The sequence below is a fragment of the Pongo pygmaeus genome, chromosome 5, assembly GCF_028885625.2.
Source record: "Pongo pygmaeus isolate AG05252 chromosome 5, NHGRI_mPonPyg2-v2.0_pri, whole genome shotgun sequence".
Lineage (NCBI taxonomy): Eukaryota > Metazoa > Chordata > Mammalia > Primates > Hominidae > Pongo > Pongo pygmaeus.
The window spans coordinates 161,212,630-161,229,733 of record NC_072378.2 but is presented as its reverse complement, the minus strand read 5'-3'; the positions used below and the strand labels follow the sequence as shown (position 1 = coordinate 161,229,733).

Here is a 17,104-nt window from a genome sequence, read left to right as displayed (position 1 = left end):
TGACCTTGTTGCAGCACCAAAGAGAGGGTGTGGGGAGCCCCTGCATATTGTCCCACCTCTTGTGACGTGTATCGTTTTGGAATTTCCAGTGGCTTGATCAGGAACTACTGCAGGAATCCAGATCCTGTGGCAGCCCCTTATTGTTATACGACGGATCCCAATGTCAGGTGGGAGTACTGCAACCTGACACGATGCTCAGACGCAGAAGGGACTGCCGTCGCACCTCCGACTGCTACCCAGCTTCCAAGCCTAGAGGCTCCTTCCGAACAAGGTAAGGAGCCTGTGGCCAGACATCTACACGCTTGGACGCTGGGATGAAAAGCCATGGAAATTCCCACTGATGCAGCAGGCTTCGATGGTACACGGATGCTCGAGCATTGATTGAGTTCTGCCATGTAGCAGGAAGCCTCCGTGCACTCTCTGGGGGAGCCAGCGGAGTGATTTCTGGCGCAACGTGGTTGGGCTGTGTCTTTAGGATGGGCACAAACCCTCCAGGGTGATCAACTTCACAACTCTCCTCATTGCAAACCGGGCTCTCTCAGTGTCCTAGTCAAAATTTTCATTGTATCATGTTGTCGGGTGTGTGACTCTTTCCAAGCCAGTAAGCTTTACCTGGGCTTTCTTCAAGTAGAAAGCATTCAGTGCAATCTTCAGCATTCCAGATTCCCAGAAGTGTGGCTCTGGAGCCTGCCACCCTGGAGAAAGCCACCAGGGCTGCAATAATTCCGTATCGTCCTGGGTCTGTGGAGCAGTGCATGAGCTCCCAATGCTCTAAGGCTCTGCAGCCCTAGGCTTTGAAGGGAGTGATTTCTCAGTGTTCTTAAACGTCTTTCTGATGGCACTTGTACCTGTGAGGGTTCTGGAGAGAAAGAGTAGTAGACTTCTACTTTATTGCAATTCAGGATGCGGGGCACGAGAGGATTCCCTCTTTCCTCCAAAGGAATAAGCTTTTGGCCTGCACACATCCCTGAGCAGCAAAGTGTCTTTGCCTTCAGTCAGATGTATAGGACCGTTTTCTGCCCCATGGCCCGGAAGCCAAAGGCCTTGGCTTTCATGATCAACGGTCTAGGGAAACATGCAAAATGTCCATGTCTGTCCCCACCTCTGCCCCCGACAGCCAATTACCATCTGCAGCCCGCATTACCAAATGCCATGCCCTTTGCTCGCTCCTGCCCCATCTTTCTCATGAACATTCAGTAGAGGTTCCCAGAAAGGTGCTTGCTCGTGAGCACACTTTCCAATGAGAGGGATTCTGATCTGTTCTGTTTCTCTAAGGTGTCAGGTGAAATATTTCCAAGAACTTCCTACGGTTCTAGAATGGTAGGAATCTGTTGCTTTGGTGTTTGTTTGTTGGTTGGTTTTTTCATATCCATCTGCCTATGGATAAGGAAAAGAGAACGGTTGTAATTCTCATAGACTCCTTTCTGGTTGTGTCATAAATGACTTCACATCTTTCCCTGTTCTAAGAGACACTCAGCTTGATTTCTTCTGTTTTCATTTCAGCACCGACTGAGCAAAGGCCTGGAGTGCAGGAGTGCTACCACGGTAATGGACAGAGTTATCGAGGCACATACTTCAAGACTGTCACAGGAAGAACCTGCCAAGCTTGGTCATCTATGACACCACACTCACATAGTCGGACCCCAGAAAACTACCCAAATGGGTATGTCTTTGTTCTTTACCGTAAGAGAAGAAAGGGCCAACTGAAGATTCTGTTGGAAGAGACATGCTTCAAGATGAGTTCTCCGAACTCAACTTGTGTCAGATGCAGTTGGTGTAGCAAAATGTCTCAGGATGATTGCCTTAGAGCTAAGGGTCTGAGAGAAGAGAAATGTGAAGCTGCCTCTCCTTCCTCATAGTTTTCTGGAGCAGAAGGGAAATCTGGAGGCGAGGACATCACATTAAGAAAACAGTCAGAATGACAAATGACCAAACACTTAGATTAGCCTTCCACAACACCTACCAAGGGTCAATGAAGACTTTCCAATTGGAATTGTGTTATTCTGACTACCAGTTCCTGAAGGGAAGGTTGTGTATGCCTTTTCTGTCTGGGCATATGAGGAAAGGATGTGTGCATATTTATGGAGAGGTGAATCTATCTCTTTCTAGATCTACATATATTCCAATGGGTAGAAGAACACTCGGTCCTAAGTACCAGTGGCCTGAAGGGATATGGGTTCCCAGGGAGAGAAAAGCAAAGGCAAAAAGGCAGATGAGAGTCAGCAAAGAGAGGGATGCTGAAAAGTAAAAGGGATGTGTAGATGGACAGAACCCCAGTCTGACTGCACTCTGGCCAATTTTTTTGGCCATAAGTGACTAGCAAAGACCTGGAAAAACCATTTCTACATGTTGGACAACAGCTGGTAGAGGACCTAGAGCATTGAGAGAGGGGCAGTGTTGAGCTCAACTCCATAGATGCCTTGGCTTTCTTCCTGGTTACCCTTCCTGCACTGCAGAGCAAGGTGGTGGAAACCAAGCAAACTGTAGCCATCTGTCTGAACGGTGGAGAGGGATTGGAGTTTGTGATGACTCTGGTAGTTGAAATTTTCTAGGTCTGCTACAAATAAGGACTGGTTTGTGGAGGAAAGGAGCTCTACAAATATGCATAGAAGTCTCCTCCAGTCCTTGGCTAAACATGACACTGCATGTGCACAGAAAATGGTTCCACAAGAACGTATGGCAAAGAACATTTCCTTAGAAAGAGCATCTGCAAGAGAACAGCAAGCTCAATAAAGAAGACAGAGATCACATAGCACTCTGGGATATTGGAGTTCTTACCAGCTAGACGAGAGAGTCCTCACAGAACACACTGCCAATTCAGTGGAGACCCCAGAACAGCCATAGTTTAAAAGTAGAATTAGCCTATTACTAGAATAAAGGCAGCTGCAGACTAACCCTTGCACAGCTGAAAAGCAAGTGTCCAAGCATGAAATCGGGTTCCAAGTCAATGAAGTGCCTGTGAGAGGAAATCTCAACTCTCTTTAGAAGTAAACAACGAAGTCCACTGGCTGAGCTATGCGGTATCCCCAGAGTGAGTCCTAAATTTAAAATGTGACTACATGTAGAAAAAGCATGTCGTGCGATCCATGACCAGGAAATAAATCAGGCAATACAAACGGGCGCGGGAATGACAGAAATGATTAGAATGGCATGAAAATTTGACATATCACTATGATAACTATTTCAAGTATTTACAAAAAGGTGAATATGGAACAAAACAAATAAAATATCAAAAGAAAGTAACAGTATAGAATAGCCAAATAAAATTAAAGACCTAATATAAAAAGCTATGTCTTCAATGAAAAAATTACTGGATGGCCGCCTGATCAATGTAGACGTTTCCGAAGAAGAAAGTAACCAAAAATCAATTCTACAGAACCAACTACACGCATACACACACACACAACACACCCATACACACACACTCAAATACTCACAAGTTCACACACACACACACACACACACACACACAACCCTCAAGAAATAGTGGAATAAAAAATCAACTGAAGCTCACAGACATGTTGCAAAATAGGAAAAGATTTCCTGCATGTGGGAAGCAAGTCACAGAAAAGAGAAAGGGAGATAGGGACAGAAACAAATACCGGAATCAAGGCTGGCCGAGAACTTTTCAATTATGAAGAATGTTAACAAAATCTCAAAAACAGGAAACTCAATGTATCAAATAGGGATTTCGAAAAAAAGAAAAAATCCAGTATGATGCAGTTTTGTATTTCACAGTTTGACGTTAAGAAGACGAAGGTATAATAAGAAGAAACTTCTTATGAGAAACCGGGGAAAAACAAGCTGTTTCTTGCTAAGAGAACAGTGATACAAATTGCTAATGCATTCTCGTCAAAAACACTGGAAGCCAGGTACCGGGAATGTTATTAATGTGGTAAACAGGAACAAGAAGAGATCAACCAAGAATGCTAAATAGCAGTAAAATGCCTTGAAGATCATCCATGTTGCATAAATGTATACCGTGCACTGTCCCCAAAAAGAAAGCGGAAACTGTAAGAATTTGGAATCAGCAGGCTGATGTAACAAGAGAGGTGACCTGAAGGAATGAGGTAGAAGAAGAATAGCACAAGAAGGGAACTTTGTGCAGCCCACGTAATGAAGAACCCAGCAGTTGGCAAATGTACATGTAAATGCAAAATATTTTCTTGACCAAATTTCTATATATTTTTAAATGAGAGTTGACTACTTGAAGCAAAATGATAGCAATATGTTTAATTTTTGCACCTGTAGAAGTAAGAATTTGAACACTTAGCATAAATCATGTAGGGAATAATTGGAAGTGTGCCATTGAAACTTTCTTACCTCATGCACGATGGTATGTAATATTAATGAAAGGTTACTGTGTGGTTTAAAAGGGATATTGCAAATCGCAGAGTAATCGCAAAGTGTTGAACGCTGAGGTGTATTGCATAGTAAGAATATTCCATGTATTCAAAAGAGAGAAGCCAAGGAAGAAAGAAATTTGTCACGAGCTCGGGTTCTTAGTACATCCCGTTGCTCATTGAACCAGCTTCCTGGAATGGAGGGTCTGGGGTTGAGACTAGGACACAAGTGTAGAGTCTCTAGAGAGAGAGTGTTGCATCCCCATGGCCCATGATACACTTCCCATTTTCTCAGGCAGCCACAGGTCATGAATGTGAGGCCACTGAGAGGTTGGAGGAACGTTCTTGGGAGGCATAAGGAAGAGCGAAAGCTTCAAGATCCCCACAGCCCAAACTCCTCAACTGCTTTGCCTCCTAATTCATTGTTCTCTGAATCCTCCATAGCTGTCTGACATCTTCAGATCTCATAGTGTACCCCGCCGTCTTCCTTTATGCCGTGGGTCCCACTGTTCTTTCAACTCATCCCCCTTTCCCTCAGTTCCAGAGTGGCTGCAGCCAGCAGAGGATAGACTGAGAGCAGGAGAGAAGGTCCTGCTCAGGAACACATTCCAGAGATACTGCATCCTGCCTGGGAGCAAGTTTTCTAGGGCAGCTTTGAGAAGTCTTGCAGAAACTTGACCCATGTGATATGGGAATGACAGACAGTAATACTATTTGCACAATGCTTTTCCATGGGAAAGGTAGAGCCTTTTCGCTAGGTTTTGAGTACAGGAGTGTGAAGGTTGACCTGGAAAGCTTATCCTCCTGGATGCCAAGTATTCTCTGAAGAACTACATGTTAGTTGCAACTCGCACATTAGCATATGAAGTCCTACGGAGAGAGATACGGAGAGGTAGACAGATAGAGATACATTTGTATGTGAATAAACAATTCCACAATACAGACATCAAAATCTATACCAGTTATTCCAGAGAGATGGATTGGGCAGAAGGCAGAGGGAGAATACTCTGATCATTTTTTGGCCACATGTATGTACTATCTCAGTGTGTCTAAGAAGCATTTGCTGCTTTAGAGGTTTTTTTTTAATAGAATAATCTATTAATTATGAGAACTGTGCAGAGAGGATTGGTGATTGAGAGCCATTTGTGCTTGTGGCAATCATATGGTACTTTTAATGGGAATATTAGAAAGGCACCGGTAATGACCTTGTTGCAGCACCAAAGAGAGGGTGTGGGGAGCCCCTGCATATTGTCCCACCTCTTGTGACGTGTATCGTTTTGGAATTTCCAGTGGCTTGATCAGGAACTACTGCAGGAATCCAGATCCTGTGGCAGCCCCTTATTGTTATACGACGGATCCCAATGTCAGGTGGGAGTACTGCAACCTGACACGATGCTCAGACGCAGAAGGGACTGCCGTCGCACCTCCGACTGCTACCCAGCTTCCAAGCCTAGAGGCTCCTTCCGAACAAGGTAAGGAGCCTGTGGCCAGACATCTACACGCTTGGACGCTGGGATGAAAAGCCATGGAAATTCCCACTGATGCAGCAGGCTTCGATGGTACACGGATGCTCGAGCATTGATTGAGTTCTGCCATGTAGCAGGAAGCCTCCGTGCACTCTCTGGGGGAGCCAGCGGAGTGATTTCTGGCGCAACGTGGTTGGGCTGTGTCTTTAGGATGGGCACAAACCCTCCAGGGTGATCAACTTCACAACTCTCCTCATTGCAAACCGGGCTCTCTCAGTGTCCTAGTCAAAATTTTCATTGTATCATGTTGTCGGGTGTGTGACTCTTTCCAAGCCAGTAAGCTTTACCTGGGCTTTCTTCAAGTAGAAAGCATTCAGTGCAATCTTCAGCATTCCAGATTCCCAGAAGTGTGGCTCTGGAGCCTGCCACCCTGGAGAAAGCCACCAGGGCTGCAATAATTCCGTATCGTCCTGGGTCTGTGGAGCAGTGCATGAGCTCCCAATGCTCTAAGGCTCTGCAGCCCTAGGCTTTGAAGGGAGTGATTTCTCAGTGTTCTTAAACGTCTTTCTGATGGCACTTGTACCTGTGAGGGTTCTGGAGAGAAAGAGTAGTAGACTTCTACTTTATTGCAATTCAGGATGCGGGGCACGAGAGGATTCCCTCTTTCCTCCAAAGGAATAAGCTTTTGGCCTGCACACATCCCTGAGCAGCAAAGTGTCTTTGCCTTCAGTCAGATGTATAGGACCGTTTTCTGCCCCATGGCCCGGAAGCCAAAGGCCTTGGCTTTCATGATCAACGGTCTAGGGAAACATGCAAAATGTCCATGTCTGTCCCCACCTCTGCCCCCGACAGCCAATTACCATCTGCAGCCCGCATTACCAAATGCCATGCCCTTTGCTCGCTCCTGCCCCATCTTTCTCATGAACATTCAGTAGAGGTTCCCAGAAAGGTGCTTGCTCGTGAGCACACTTTCCAATGAGAGGGATTCTGATCTGTTCTGTTTCTCTAAGGTGTCAGGTGAAATATTTCCAAGAACTTCCTACGGTTCTAGAATGGTAGGAATCTGTTGCTTTGGTGTTTGTTTGTTGGTTGGTTTTTTCATATCCATCTGCCTATGGATAAGGAAAAGAGAACGGTTGTAATTCTCATAGACTCCTTTCTGGTTGTGTCATAAATGACTTCACATCTTTCCCTGTTCTAAGAGACACTCAGCTTGATTTCTTCTGTTTTCATTTCAGCACCGACTGAGCAAAGGCCTGGAGTGCAGGAGTGCTACCACGGTAATGGACAGAGTTATCGAGGCACATACTTCAAGACTGTCACAGGAAGAACCTGCCAAGCTTGGTCATCTATGACACCACACTCACATAGTCGGACCCCAGAAAACTACCCAAATGGGTATGTCTTTGTTCTTTACCGTAAGAGAAGAAAGGGCCAACTGAAGATTCTGTTGGAAGAGACATGCTTCAAGATGAGTTCTCCGAACTCAACTTGTGTCAGATGCAGTTGGTGTAGCAAAATGTCTCAGGATGATTGCCTTAGAGCTAAGGGTCTGAGAGAAGAGAAATGTGAAGCTGCCTCTCCTTCCTCATAGTTTTCTGGAGCAGAAGGGAAATCTGGAGGCGAGGACATCACATTAAGAAAACAGTCAGAATGACAAATGACCAAACACTTAGATTAGCCTTCCACAACACCTACCAAGGGTCAATGAAGACTTTCCAATTGGAATTGTGTTATTCTGACTACCAGTTCCTGAAGGGAAGGTTGTGTATGCCTTTTCTGTCTGGGCATATGAGGAAAGGATGTGTGCATATTTATGGAGAGGTGAATCTATCTCTTTCTAGATCTACATATATTCCAATGGGTAGAAGAACACTCGGTCCTAAGTACCAGTGGCCTGAAGGGATATGGGTTCCCAGGGAGAGAAAAGCAAAGGCAAAAAGGCAGATGAGAGTCAGCAAAGAGAGGGATGCTGAAAAGTAAAAGGGATGTGTAGATGGACAGAACCCCAGTCTGACTGCACTCTGGCCAATTTTTTTGGCCATAAGTGACTAGCAAAGACCTGGAAAAACCATTTCTACATGTTGGACAACAGCTGGTAGAGGACCTAGAGCATTGAGAGAGGGGCAGTGTTGAGCTCAACTCCATAGATGCCTTGGCTTTCTTCCTGGTTACCCTTCCTGCACTGCAGAGCAAGGTGGTGGAAACCAAGCAAACTGTAGCCATCTGTCTGAACGGTGGAGAGGGATTGGAGTTTGTGATGACTCTGGTAGTTGAAATTTTCTAGGTCTGCTACAAATAAGGACTGGTTTGTGGAGGAAAGGAGCTCTACAAATATGCATAGAAGTCTCCTCCAGTCCTTGGCTAAACATGACACTGCATGTGCACAGAAAATGGTTCCACAAGAACGTATGGCAAAGAACATTTCCTTAGAAAGAGCATCTGCAAGAGAACAGCAAGCTCAATAAAGAAGACAGAGATCACATAGCACTCTGGGATATTGGAGTTCTTACCAGCTAGACGAGAGAGTCCTCACAGAACACACTGCCAATTCAGTGGAGACCCCAGAACAGCCATAGTTTAAAAGTAGAATTAGCCTATTACTAGAATAAAGGCAGCTGCAGACTAACCCTTGCACAGCTGAAAAGCAAGTGTCCAAGCATGAAATCGGGTTCCAAGTCAATGAAGTGCCTGTGAGAGGAAATCTCAACTCTCTTTAGAAGTAAACAACGAAGTCCACTGGCTGAGCTATGCGGTATCCCCAGAGTGAGTCCTAAATTTAAAATGTGACTACATGTAGAAAAAGCATGTCGTGCGATCCATGACCAAGAAATAAATCAGGCAATACAAACGGGCTCGGGAATGACAGAAATGATTAGAATGGCATGAAAATTTGACATATCACTATGATAACTATTTCAAGTATTTACAAAAAGGTGAATATGGAACAAAACAAATAAAATATCAAAAGAAAGTAACAGTATAGAATAGCCAAATAAAATTAAAGACCTAATATAAAAAGCTATGTCTTCAATGAAAAAATTACTGGATGGCCGCCTGATCAATGTAGACGTTTCCGAAGAAGAAAGTAACCAAAAATCAATTCTACAGAACCAACTACACGCATACACACACACACAACACACCCATACACACACACTCAAATACTCACAATTTCACACACACACACACACACACACACACACAACCCTCAAGAAACAGTGGAATAAAAAATCAACTGAACCTCACAGACATGTTGCAAAATAGGAAAAGATTTCCTGCATGTGGGAAGCAAGTCACAGAAAAGAGAAAGGGAGATAGGAACAGAAACAAATACCGGAATCAAGGCTGGCCGAGAACTTTTCAATTATGAAGAATGTTAACAAAATCTCAAAAACAGGAAACTCAATGTATCAAATAGGGATTTCGAAAAAAAGAAAAAATCCAGTATGATGCAGTTTTGTATTTCACAGTTTGACCTTAAGAAGACGGAGATACAATAAGAAGAAACTTCTTATGAGAAACCGGGGAAAAACAAGCTGTTTCTTGCTAAAAGAACAGTGATACAAATTGCTAATGCATTCTCGTCAAAAACACTGGAAGCCAGGTACCGGGAATGTTATTAATGTGGTAAACAGGAACAAGAAGAGATCAACCAAGACTGCTAAATAGCAGTAAAATGCCTTGAAGATCATCCATGTTGCATAAATGTATATCGTGCACTGTCCCCAAAAAGAAAGCGGAAACTGTAAGAATTTGGAATCAGCAGGCTGATGTAACAAGAGAGGTGACCTGAAGGAATGAGGTAGAAGAAGAATAGCACAAGAAGGGAACTTTGTGCAGCCCACGTAATGAAGAACCCAGCAGTTGGCAAATGTACATGTAAATGCAAAATATTTTCTTGACCAAATTTCTATATATTTTTAAATGAGAGTTGATTACTTGAAGCAAAATGATAGCAATATGTTTAATTTTTGCACCTGTAGAAGTAAGAATTTGAACACTTAGCATAAATCATGTAGGGAATAATTGGAAGTGTGCCATTGAAACTTTCTTACCTCATGCACGATGGTATGTAATATTAATAAAAGGTTACTGTGGGGTTTAAAAGGGATATTGCAAATCCTAGAGTAATCGCAAAGTGTTGAACGCTGAGGTGTATTGCATAGTAAGAATATTCCATGTATTCAAAAGAGAGAAGCCAAGGAAGAAAGAAATTTGTCACGAGCTCGGGTTCTTAGTACATCCCGTTGCTCATTGAACCAGCTTCCTGGAATGGAGGGTCTGGGGTTGAGACTAGGACACAAGTATAGAGTCTCTAGAGAGAGAGTGTTGCATCCCCATGGCCCATGATACACTTCCCACTTTCTCAGGCAGCCACAGGTCATGAATGTGAGGCCACTGAGAGGTTGGAGGAACGTTCTTGGGAGGCATAAGGAAGAGCGAAAGCTTCAAGATCCCTACAGCCCAAACTCCTCAACTGCTTTGCCTCCTAATTCATTGTTTTCTGAATCCTCCATAGCTCTCTGACATCTTCAGATCTCATAGTGTACCCCGCCGTCTTCCTTTATGCCGTGGGTCCCACTGTTCTTTCAACTCATCCCCCTTTCCCTCAGTTCCAGAGTGGCTGCAGCCAGCAGAGGATAGACTGAGAGCAGGAGAGAAGGTCCTGCTCAGGAACACATTCCAGAGATACTGCATCCTGCCTGGGAGCAAGTTTTCTAGGGCAGCTTTGAGAAGTCTTGCAGAAACTTGACCCATGTGATATGGGAATGACAGACAGCAATACTATTTGCACAATGCTTTTCCATGGGAAAGGTAGAGCCTTTTCGCTAGGTTTTGAGTACAGGAGTGTGAAGGTTGACCTGGAAAGCTTATCCTCCTGGATGCCAAGTATTCTCTGAAGAACTACATGTTAGTTGCAACTCGCACATTAGCATATGAAGTCCTACGGAGAGAGATACGGAGAGGTAGACAGATAGAGATACATTTGTATGTGAATAAACAATTCCACAATACAGACATCAAAATCTATACCAGTTATTCCAGAGAGATGGATTGGGCAGAAGGCAGAGGGAGAATACTCTGATCATTTTTTGGCCACATGTATGTACTATCTCAGTGTGTCTAAGAAGCATTTGCTGCTTTAGAGGTTTTTTTTTTAATAGAATAATCTATTAATTATGAGAACTGTGCAGAGAGGATTGGTGATTGAGAGCCATTTGTGCTTGTGGCAATCATATGGTACTTTTAATGGGAATATTAGAAAGGCACCGGTAATGACCTTGTTGCAGCACCAAGGAGAGGGTGTGGGGAGCCCCTGCATATTGTCCCACCTCTTGTGACGTGTATCGTTTTGGAATTTCCAGTGGCTTGATCAGGAACTACTGCAGGAATCCAGATCCTGTGGCAGCCCCTTATTGTTATACGACGGATCCCAATGTCAGGTGGGAGTACTGCAACCTGACACGATGCTCAGACGCAGAAGGGACTGCCGTCGCGCCTCCAACTGCTACCCCGCTTCCAAGCCTAGAGGCTCCTTCCGAACAAGGTAAGGAGCCTGTGGCCAGACATCTACACGCTTGGACGCTGGGATGAAAAGCCATGGAAATTCCCACTGATGCAGCAGGCTTCGATGGTACACGGATGCTCGAGCATTGATTGAGTTCTGCCATGTAGCAGGAAGCCTCCGTGCACTCTCTGGGGGAGCCAGCGGAGTGATTTCTGGCGCAACGTGGTTGGGCTGTGTCTTTAGGATGGGCACAAACCCTCCAGGGTGATCAACTTCACAACTCTCCTCATTGCAAACCGGGCTCTCTCAGTGTCCTAGTCAAAATTTTCATTGTATCATGCTGTCGGGTGTGTGACTCTTTCCAAGCCAGTAAGCTTTACCTGGGCTTTCTTCAAGTAGAAAGCATTCAGTGCAATCTTCAGCATTCCAGATTCCCAGAAGTGTGGCTCTGGAGCCTGCCACCCTGGAGAAAGCCACCAGGGCTGCAATAATTCCGTATCGTCCTGGGTCTGTGGAGCAGTGCATGAGCTCCCAATGCTCTAAGGCTCTGCAGCCCTAGGCTTTGAAGGGAGTGATTTCTCAGTGTTCTTAAACGTCTTTCTGATGGCACTTGTACCTGTGAGGGTTCTGGAGAGAAAGAGTAATAGACTTCTACTTTATTGCAATTCAGGATGCGGGGCACGAGAGGATTCCCTCTTTCCTCCAAAGGAATAAGCTTTTGGCCTGCACACATCCCTGAGCAGCAAAGTGTCTTTGCCTTCAGTCAGATGTATAGGACCGTTTTCTGCCCCATGGCCCGGAAGCCAAAGGCCTTGGCTTTCATGATCAACGGTCTAGGGAAACATGCAAAATGTCCATGTCTGTCCCCACCTCTGCCCCCGACAGCCAATTACCATCTGCAGCCCGCATTACCAAATGCCATGCCCTTTGCTCGCTCCTGCCCCATCTTTCTCATGAACATTCAGTAGAGGTTCCCAGAAAGGTGCTTGCTCGTGAGCACACTTTCCAATGAGAGGGATTCTGATCTGTTCTGTTTCTCTAAGGTGTCAGGTGAAATATTTCCAAGAACTTCCTACGGTTCTAGAATGGTAGGAATCTGTTGCTTTGGTGTTTGTTTGTTGGTTGGTTTTTTCATATCCATCTGCCTATGGATAAGGAAAAGAGAACGGTTGTAATTCTCATAGACTCCTTTCTGGTTGTGTCATAAATGACTTCACATCTTTCCCTGTTCTAAGAGACACTCAGCTTGATTTCTTCTGTTTTCATTTCAGCACCGACTGAGCAAAGGCCTGGAGTGCAGGAGTGCTACCACGGTAATGGACAGAGTTATCGAGGCACATACTTCAAGACTGTCACAGGAAGAACCTGCCAAGCTTGGTCATCTATGACACCACACTCACATAGTCGGACCCCAGAAAACTACCCAAATGGGTATGTCTTTGTTCTTTACCATAAGAGAAGAAAGGGCCAACTGAAGATTCTGTTGGAAGAGACATGCTTCAAGATGAGTTCTCCGAACTCAACTTGTGTCAGATGCAGTTGATGTAGCAAAATGTCTCAGGATGATTGCCTTAGAGCTAAGGGTCTGAGAGAAGAGAAATGTGAAGCTGCCTCTCCTTCCTCCTAGTTTTCTGGAGCAGAAGGGAAATCTGGAGGCGAGGACATCACATTAAGAAAACAGTCAGAATGACAAATGACCAAACACTTAGATTAGCCTTCCACAACACCTACCAAGGGTCAATGAAGACTTTCCAATTGGAATTGTGTTATTCTGACTACCAGTTCCTGAAGGGAAGGTTGTGTATGCCTTTTCTGTCTGGGCATATGAGGAAAGAATGTGTGCATATTTATGGAGAGGTGAATCTATCTCTTTCTAGATCTACATATATTCCAATGGGTAGAAAAACACTCGGTCCTAAGTACCAGTGGCCTGAAGGGATATGGGTTCCCAGGGAGAGAAAAGCAAAGGCAAAAAGGCAGATGAGAGTCAGCAAAGAGAGGGATGCTGAAAAGTAAAAGGGATGTGTAGATGGACAGAACCCCAGTCTGACTGCACTCTGGCCAATTTTTTTGGCCATAAGTGACTAGCAAAGACCTGGAAAAACCATTTCTACATGTTGGACAACAGCTGGTAGAGGACCTAGAGCATTGAGAGAGGGGCAGTGTTGAGCTCAACTCCATAGATGCCTTGGCTTTCTTCCTGGTTACCCTTCCTGCACTGCAGAGCAAGGTGGTGGAAACCAAGCAAACTGTAGCCATCTGTCTGAACGGTGGAGAGGGATTGGAGTTTGTGATGACTCTGGTAGTTGAAATTTTCTAGGTCTGCTACAAATAAGGACTGGTTTGTGGAGGAAAGGAGCTCTACAAATATGCATAGAAGTCTCCTCCAGTCCTTGGCTAAACATGACACTGCATGTGCACAGAAAATGGTTCCACAAGAACGTATGGCAAAGAACATTTCCTTAGAAAGAGCATCTGCAAGAGAAGAGCAAGCTCAATAAAGAAGACAGAGATCACATAGCACTCTGGGATATTGGAGTTCTTACCAGCTAGACGAGAGAGTCCTCACAGAACACACTGCCAATTCAGTGGAGACCCCAGAACAGCCATAGTTTAAAAGTAGAATTAGCCTATTACTAGAATAAAGGCAGCTGCAGACTAACCCTTGCACAGCTGAAAAGCAAGTGTCCAAGCATGAAATCGGGTTCCAAGTCAATGAAGTGCCTGTGAGAGGAAATCTCAACTCTCTTTAGAAGTAAACAACGAAGTCCACTGGCTGAGCTATGCGGTATCCCCAGAGTGAGTCCTAAATTTAAAATGTGACTACATGTAGAAAAAGCATGTCGTGCGATCCATGACCAGGAAATAAATCAGGCAATACAAACGGGCGCGGGAATGACAGAAATGATTAGAATGGCATGAAAATTTGACATATCACTATGATAACTATTTCAAGTATTTACAAAAAGGTGAATATGGAACAAAACAAATAAAATATCAAAAGAAAGTAACAGTATAGAATAGCCAAATAAAATTAAAGACCTAATATAAAAAGCTATGTCTTCAATGAAAAAATTACTGGATGGCCGCCTGATCAATGTAGACGTTTCCGAAGAAGAAAGTAACCAAAAATCAATTCTACAGAACCAACTACACGCATACACACACACACAACACACCCATACACACACACTCAAATACTCACAAGTTCACACACACACACACACACACACACAACCCTCAAGAAACAGTGGAATAAAAAATCAACTGAACCTCACAGACATGTTGCAAAATAGGAAAAGATTTCCTGCATGTGGGAAGCAAGTCACAGAAAAGAGAAAGGGAGATAGGAACAGAAACAAATACCGGAATCAAGGCTGGCCGAGAACTTTTCAATTATGAAGAATGTTAACAAAATCTCAAAAACAGGAAACTCAATGTATCAAATAGGGATTTCGAAAAAAAGAAAAAATCCAGTATGATGCAGTTTTGTATTTCACAGTTTGACCTTAAGAAGACGGAGATACAATAAGAAGAAACTTCTTATGAGAAACCGGGGAAAAACAAGCTGTTTCTTGCTAAAAGAACAGTGATACAAATTGCTAATGCATTCTCGTCAAAAACACTGGAAGCCAGGTACCGGGAATGTTATTAATGTGGTAAACAGGAACAAGAAGAGATCAACCAAGACTGCTAAATAGCAGTAAAATGCCTTGAAGATCATCCATGTTGCATAAATGTATATCGTGCACTGTCCCCAAAAAGAAAGCGGAAACTGTAAGAATTTGGAATCAGCAGGCTGATGTAACAAGAGAGGTGACCTGAAGGAATGAGGTAGAAGAAGAATAGCACAAGAAGGGAACTTTGTGCAGCCCACGTAATGAAGAACCCAGCAGTTGGCAAATGTACATGTAAATGCAAAATATTTTCTTGACCAAATTTCTATATATTTTTAAATGAGAGTTGACTACTTGAAACAAAATGATAGCAATATGTTTAATTTTTGCACCTGTGGAAGTAAGAATTTGAACACTTAGCATAAATCATGTAGGGAATAATTGGAAGTGTACCATTGAAACTTTCTTACCTCATGCACGATGGTATGTAACATTTATAAAAGGTTACTGTGTGGGTTAAAAGGGATATTGCAAATCCTAGAGTAATCGCAAAGTGTTGAACGCTGAGGTGTATTGCATAGTAAGAATATTCCATGTATTCAAAAGAGAGAAGCCAAGGAAGAAAGAAATTTGTCACGAGCTCGGGTTCTTAGTACATCCCGTTGCTCATTGAACCAGCTTCCTGGAATGGAGGGTCTGGTGTTGAGACTAGGACGCAAGTGTGGAGTCCCTAGAGAGAGAGTGTTGCATCCCCATGGCCCATGATACACTTCCCATTTTCTCAGGCAGCCACAGGTCATGAATGTGAGGCCACTGAGAGGTTGGAGGAATGTTCTTGGGAGGCATAAGGAAGAGCGAATGCTTCAAGATCCCCACAGCCCAAACTCCTCAACTGCTTTGCCTCCTAATTCATTGTTTTCTGAATCCTCCATAGCTGTCTGACATCTTCAGATCTCATAGTGTACCCCGCCGTCTTCCTTTATGCCGTGGGTCCCACTGATCTTTCAACTCATCCCCCTTTCCCTCAGTTCCAGAGTGGCTGCAGCCAGCAGAGGATAGACTGAGAGCAGGAGAGAAGGTCCTGCTCAGGAACACATTCTAGAGATACTGCATCCTGCCTGGGAGCAAGTTTTCTAGGGCAGCTTTGAGAAGTCTTGCAGAAACTTGACCCATGTGATATGGGAATGACGGACAGTAATTCTATTTGCACAATGCTTTTCCATGGGAAAGGTAGAGCCTTTTCACTAGGTTTTGAGTACAGGAGTGTGAAGGTTGACCTGGAAAGCTTATCCTCCTGGATGCCAAGTATCCTCTGAAGAACTACATGTTAGTTGCAACTCGCACATTAGCATATGAAGTCCTACGGAGGGAGATACGAAGAGGTAGACAGATAGAGATACATTTGTATGTGAATGAACAATTCCACAATACAGACATCAAAATCTATACCAGTTATTCCAGAGAGATGGATTGGGCAGAAGGCAGAGGGAGAATACTCTGATCATTTTTTGGCCACATGTATGTACTATCTCAGTGTGTCTAAGAAGCATTTGCTGCTTTAGAGGTTTTTTTTTAATATAATAATCTATTAATTATGAGAACTCTGCCGAGAGGATTGGTGATTGAGAGCCATTTGTGCTTGTGTCAATCATATGCTACTTTTAATGGGAATATTAGAAAGGCAGCGGTAATGACCTTGGTGCAGCACCAAGGAGAGGGTGTGGGGAGCCCTTGCATATTGTCCCACCTCTTGTGACGTGTATCGTTTTGGAATTTCCAGTGGCTTGATCAGGAACTACTGCAGGAATCCAGATCCTGTGGCAGCCCCTTATTGTTATACAACGGATCCCAGTGTCAGGTGGGAGTACTGCAACCTGACAGGATGCTCAGACGCCGAAGGGACTGCAGTCACGCCCCCGCCTGCTAACCCGCTTCCAAGCCTAGAGGCTCCTTCCGAACAAGGTAAGGAGCCTGTGGTCAGACAGCTGCACGCTTGGATGCTGGGATGAAAACCATGGAAATTCCCACTTATGCAGCAGCCTTCAATGGTACATGGATGCTCGAGTGTTGCCTGAGTTCTGCCATGTAGCAGGAAGCCTCCGTGCACTCTCTGGGGGTGCCAGTGGAGTGATTTCTGGTGCAACGTGGGTGGGCTTTGTCATTAAG

General features: G+C 44.2%; 1 protein-coding gene across 1 annotated transcript in view; it reads left to right on the top strand.

Annotated features, from left to right (window-relative positions):
- LPA (lipoprotein(a)) overlaps positions 1-17,104 on the top strand; it is a 243,401-nt gene that overhangs the window by 95,217 nt on the left and 131,080 nt on the right. The window contains exons 31-37 of the mRNA XM_063666806.1: positions 90-271; positions 1,504-1,663; positions 5,634-5,815; positions 7,048-7,207; positions 11,179-11,360; positions 12,593-12,752; positions 16,719-16,900. Coding sequence (XP_063522876.1) covers positions 90-271; positions 1,504-1,663; positions 5,634-5,815; positions 7,048-7,207; positions 11,179-11,360; positions 12,593-12,752; positions 16,719-16,900 — 1,208 coding nt within the window. The remainder of the gene's footprint in view (positions 1-89; positions 272-1,503; positions 1,664-5,633; positions 5,816-7,047; positions 7,208-11,178; positions 11,361-12,592; positions 12,753-16,718; positions 16,901-17,104) is intronic.